The sequence below is a fragment of the Cryptomeria japonica genome, chromosome 11, assembly GCF_030272615.1.
Source record: "Cryptomeria japonica chromosome 11, Sugi_1.0, whole genome shotgun sequence".
Lineage (NCBI taxonomy): Eukaryota > Viridiplantae > Streptophyta > Pinopsida > Cupressales > Cupressaceae > Cryptomeria > Cryptomeria japonica.
The window spans coordinates 559,909,741-559,915,516 of NC_081415.1; the positions used below are offsets into that span (position 1 = coordinate 559,909,741).

The 5,776-nt window shown below is 34.4% G+C and overlaps 1 protein-coding gene across 1 annotated transcript; it reads right to left on the minus strand.

Annotated features, from left to right (window-relative positions):
• Positions 1-571: 571 nt before the first annotated feature.
• On the minus strand, positions 572-1,696 carry LOC131860324 (F-box only protein 6-like). Its single transcript, XM_059214725.1, has one exon. The coding sequence runs from the start codon at positions 1,694-1,696 to the stop codon at positions 572-574; it is 1,125 nt and encodes a 374-aa protein (XP_059070708.1).
• Between the last annotated feature and the right edge of the window lie 4,080 nt (positions 1,697-5,776).

Genomic DNA, 5,776 nt, shown 5'->3' on the forward strand with positions numbered 1-5,776 from the left:
GGGAGTGGAGTAAAGTAGCAGATTGTCTAGTCAAAAGAGCTTCTAAATAGATGTAGGGTTGGAGTATTATGGATAGGGGACAATTATATCCAGAATTGTCTCATATGCTGGATCATTTAGTGAATAAGGAGAAGGTTGTGTAGTGTTTTTTCTTTGCTGGACAGTTCACCTTTCCTGCTTTGTATCTCTCTTTGTATTCAATAAATTTTTATCCCTTTTCTAATATATTAAATTCATAATCTAATACAAAATAAACACTTTCATATGCTTTTCTTAAGTTTTTTACATAAATTTTCATTCGGAATGCCAATCAACATTAAAAAAAATCATAAACCCAACATATATTCTCAATAGATCAAATTATTAGAAAACATGGTCCAATTGGATAAATAAAAACCATCCAAAACTGATGGAATGTAAAATTTCTCTTGATCTCTTAAATGGGACCTATACCTTCATACCTGGCTTAGGTTGAAAATCACAGATTTCGTTATACCTATTAAATCTGACAGACCGAGGAATCCTGATCTGACTCCAACACTTCCCATCTAAACTGTAGACAAACAGCTTATCAACGCCACGTATGAGACAGAAAATTCCCAGCCCCTATAGTGATGGGATCTGAAAAAGGACAGATAGGATCTGAAAAAGGACTCAATCCAGTTGAAGAAGAAAGCAATTTCGTAAATTGACAACACATATCAAGAGGCATTCTTGTGATCTCCTTCCATTTCCATATTGACCTATCCTCCTTTTCCCATTTCAATTCCCATACAATCATGTGTGAGTTCACTATTTTTCTCTCTGGATCTAACTCTAGATATGTTACTACAAGCAGGAAGGACGACCCACATACAACCACAGTACAGCCCCATGAATCTATCTTATCCCCAAAAATTGATAGATTCGCCTTTGGAAAGGTCACTAGTTGTGTGGAATTATCATCCATGTTCCAAACCACAAATTCGCAATCGTGTGAACTATAGATGAGAAAACCCTTGGCACACCAAATACTATTAACATGAAAATCCTCTTTGGGCAGAGGCAACTCAACTTCAATCTGCCATGACTTTTCAAAGCAACGGTAAATTTGTATGCACATGGGGTTTTCCTTTTTCGACAGACCCAGGATTTTGTAGGACTCTCCGTTGTCCACTATTGCCGCTGCATTTACATTCTCTTCTATGACAGCGGGAAGATATCTGTATGTTCTTGTAAGTGGATTACAGATAATATATTTTTTCACAGGCTTTGCGATTTCCATTAGCAGTAGGCCTGCACCTGAACTGCAAAATGCTGATTGGCCTTGTGAGATACTTTGAGATGTTCCGCTTGGCAAAAAACGAAGGGAAATAGTCTTCCACGACTGCGTGAGAAAAGAGTAGGCCAGGGCATGCGTTTCATTGCAGAGGAGAATCCATCGATCTGTCTCTGCAATTAAAGACAGAAATTTATTGGAGGATAGGAGACTATTCCATTCCTTGCACACAATGCGAAATCGAGAACTAAACTCGATCGGTAGGCTCGAAAACATCATCTCAAGCATATGATCAGGGCATTCAGACCAAGCTGATTCTTCATCACTTCTCTCATTGCCTACAATACCCTTTCCCTTCTTCATTGCATTCAATAGTATTTCAGATCTTCCTAGATCTTCATCTGCATTCTCAACAACACCCACATATTTGGAATCCATTGTTATCTCTGTAGAGTATATGTTATCCTTGTGCACGGGGCGTATAACGGAGAATCCGTTGGATGTACAAGCACAAACGATCTCCTCTAGTCGGCCTATCTTGGACAAAACATATGTATCAGTTATCCTGGTTAGGGGACAGGAAACCCTTTGAGAATATCTAATATTTTTTTATAGTAATATTATACTAGTAATTATCAATTTATTGTTACTTGTGAATTTATTGTTAATTTATTTTAATCTTGAATTTATTATTGATTTTTACTACTTAATATGCAATATTTTTTATAGTATTATGTTTGCAGTTGTGAATTCATTGTTAATATTGATCATAAATATTTATTATTTCAAATTTTAAAAGTAACAAATTTTGTCATGTCACATTCACGTATCATAAAAATATGAAGTTATGCACAACTACTTATCTATTTTTTTTTTTAGGAGTTCAATATATATCCTAATTATGATTTGGGGCTTTGTCATTTTAACCACTTTTAAATATTGGGACTGATTTTAAATAGTCATATATGACTTTAACATAAATATAATTATTTATAGCATTATATTGGGAGTAGTGAATTTATTATTAGTGTTCATTAAGATATTTGTTATTAACTAAATTTTGTTTATTGCTATATCACATCTAGATATCATAAAAGCATGAATTGATGTATAACTACCTATCTATCCTTTTGTGGGGGTCTTTTGAGACACCTCAATAAAACCCCTAATTATAAGTACGAGCTTTGTTAGTTTAACCTCTATTAGATATTGGGAGTGATTTTAAATCTATGACTTTAATATGAATATTTTATAGTATTATATTGGCAGTTATGAATTTATTGTCAGTAGGATATTTATTATTAAATGAAATTTATTTTTTATATTTTAAAAGCCACAAATCTTGTTATGCCACATTCATGTATCATAAAAATATGAAGTCCAGACACCTTAATAGATAATTGTAAGTAGGGGCTTTTTCATTTTAATCTATTTTAAATTTTGGGAATGATTTAAATGGTCATATGTGTCTTTAATTTGGAGTCTTTTTTTGTACTATTATATTGGTAATTATGAATTTATTGTTTTTGACCTGAAACCCTTACAAGTGGATTTTACGAGATCCAAAATCTAGGAAGAAAAATGATAAACAATAGCCACCCAATAGCCAACCATCACCCAATCACTAGAAACTAAGCATCAAAGTACTAGTGACCCATACAAAAGGACAAAGCCAACAAGCCAAAAAACTTAGAAAAGCATAGACAGAGGATTTTACAAGGCTCGCTCGCACAACCTGAAACATGAGTTTTTGTAAGGCTTGCAAAAAGTTGTGAATTTATTGTTAGTGTTGATTGGGATATTTATTATTAAATAAATTTTATAGCAACAAATCTCATCATACCACATGGACATATCACAAAAAACTGAGTTAATACACAACTACTAGTGTATCCTTTTGTAGGACTATTTTGAGACACCTCAATAGAAATCCTAATTATAAGTAGGAGCTTTGCTAATTTAACCTCTAATAACTATAGAGAGTAATTTTAAATAGTCATCTATGACTTTAGTATGAATTATTTTTATAGAATTATATTGGTAGTTGTGAATTTATAGTTAGTATTGATCATAGATATTTATTATAAATGAAATTTATTTTTGAGATTTTAAGAGAAACAAACCTTGTCATGCCACATTCATGTATCATAAAAACATGATTTAATACACAACTACCTATCTATCTTTTCCTTGGAGTCATTTGAGACACCTCAAAAGAAACCCTAATTATAAGTAGGAGCTTTGTTTTTTTATTATATAAGCAGGGAGAAGGCCCTAAACCTATGAAATAGAAAGATTACCACACATCAACATTAACCCCAACTCAGAATAGTCATCCCACAAAACATAGAAATAGAGTCCCCCATTTCAAAAGTAATAAAAAATCTCCATATCCCTATAGCATAACCTACTAAGTCTAACAAGTTTCCATCTACATATCTCACTAATATCATAATATATGTCCATGTCAAACATAAAATTATCAGAGTTTAGCATAAAGTCTAAATATAAAGGCATGCAGGCTTAGCATATAAACCATTTTAAGATCATCACAAAACACAACAAAGAACCAAAGAAAAAAAACTAGGAGAAGTTAATCCTTCTTTATCAGGTTCCAATTCCTTTGGAGCCTGTTAATTGGCATTTCTCAAGTGTCCATCTACCAATCTCCATCATCAGTTTCTTTCACCTCCTCACCCTATTTTTCCATATTTTTTATTTTACCATATCCCGACACCATGCCCATAACAACTTTGTCCGTGATTCCATCAGTGATACAGTAGAGGGCGCTAAAGGCATTACTTAGATTGTCAAAATCCTTTTTGTATTCTTCATTCTTCTCCTCCAGGATAACAATTCTCCCTTTTAACTCTTTCAGATGCTTAAGCATATCCTTATTATTTTTATTTTTCAGGTGGGGGTTCCTCAGAGAAAGGGACTATTTCCTCATCATCCTAATATTTGGGAGCCAACAAGCTTTGCTCGGGGTTATCTGAATCCTTTTCCTTCTCACTATCCTCTTCCTTTTCACTTTCTTCCTCCATCTCATCTTCACAATTTTCTTCCGGGTCTTCATCTTCCACCTGAAAATCCTCATCCTTCGAACCCTCCGTAGAGGTTTCCTCGTTATCATCAAGATTATAGACTTCCTCCTTATATCTCTCGATTCCCTATTTTCCCCTTTACAATTTTTCTTCTTGGCTCTAAGTCTGGTTGATCTCCTCTCCCCTGAGCTGCTTTCTTTTCTCTCTTAGTCAAGAGTCTTTTCTTTCTCATCTTTTCAGTGATGCAGATCAAGGTCTATAGTAATACTCTTTCTGGTTGAATCTTTGTCAGTTTTTTTGGCTTTGACAAGGGTATTCTTAGGGGTTTCCATTTTTGTTTTTTCTGGGTTAACACACAAAAGGGCCACTTCCAGCCCGGAATAATTTCTTGAAGCATTTTCTTACCCTTTAGCTTTACCAGAGGAGTAAGGGTTTGGAGTTAATTATCTCTATCTTAGTTGGGATCGCTTATTTTTTCTTGGATTTTTCTTAGACGCTTCCTCGTTATTCCTTAAGGGTAGCAAAAGGCTATGGCTTGGGGAGTGCTAAAAAGGAAAATTTGTAAAGCAAGTAAATAAGACCTTGATGGAGCAGAGTTTTAGCTTCATTCTTAATGCAAGGCTCCTTGGATGAGTACAAGAAAAAGGGGAGGTTAATTTTCTCACCATGTTTGATATGGTTGAGAATGGGGAAATGATATCCATGCACTATAGTATACCTCCCTTCTAAATTAAAGTACCTCATCACAAAATAACTGATAATAGGAAAAGGTTTAGGAGGAGCATTACAGTCATACCCATTTTCAATCATTATAGGATTGTCCCCTTCTTCAAATAATTTCCTCATATACTCTTTGTAGTCTATGCTGGTCCACTTCTCCACTTTTTCTACTCTATTTTGCAGACCCGTAACCTCTGCAATGTACCCGGGTGACACCACAAATGATATGCTTCCCACCGTAACCACTTCGTTCTGCCAAGAGTTGGAGAACCTAGTAGAGAGAGCTATTGTAGCCTTTCATGGAAAGGAAATAGGGAGTGAGCCCCGCATCTTGAAAAAGCTCCCAAATTTCCTCATTACTCTATAACCCCTCAAAAAAAATTGGTTCAGTCATTTTAAGAGGGCCCCCCATTTTAGTAACATAATTTGTAGAGCACTGTTCATCCTTGTGAAAGCGATCAAGAAAGAAGCTGATATTTTTTGCATTCACATTACCTTTTAAAATATTATTTCTAAAAAGGTATCTTTTGATATGTATGTCTTCGATGTCCCCACATGTGTGATTTATTTTCTTATTATTAAACATAAAGGTGTTATGGGAGTCAAATTCATCACCTTACCATCTAATGATATCCAAATATTCACAAAACATTTCAAGGCAATGAGGATTAAATATCATACTACCCTCTAGATCTTTCTCTTTTTTGAATTCCATGTCATTCATCTTCCAACTAGGTAGGGTCCACGTCAAGAA

Excerpts from the sequence above, each read along its gene's own strand:
- LOC131860324 (XM_059214725.1), bottom strand. The coding sequence starts at position 1,696 with ATGGATTCCAAATATGTGGGTGTTGTTGAGAATGCAGATGAAGATCTA.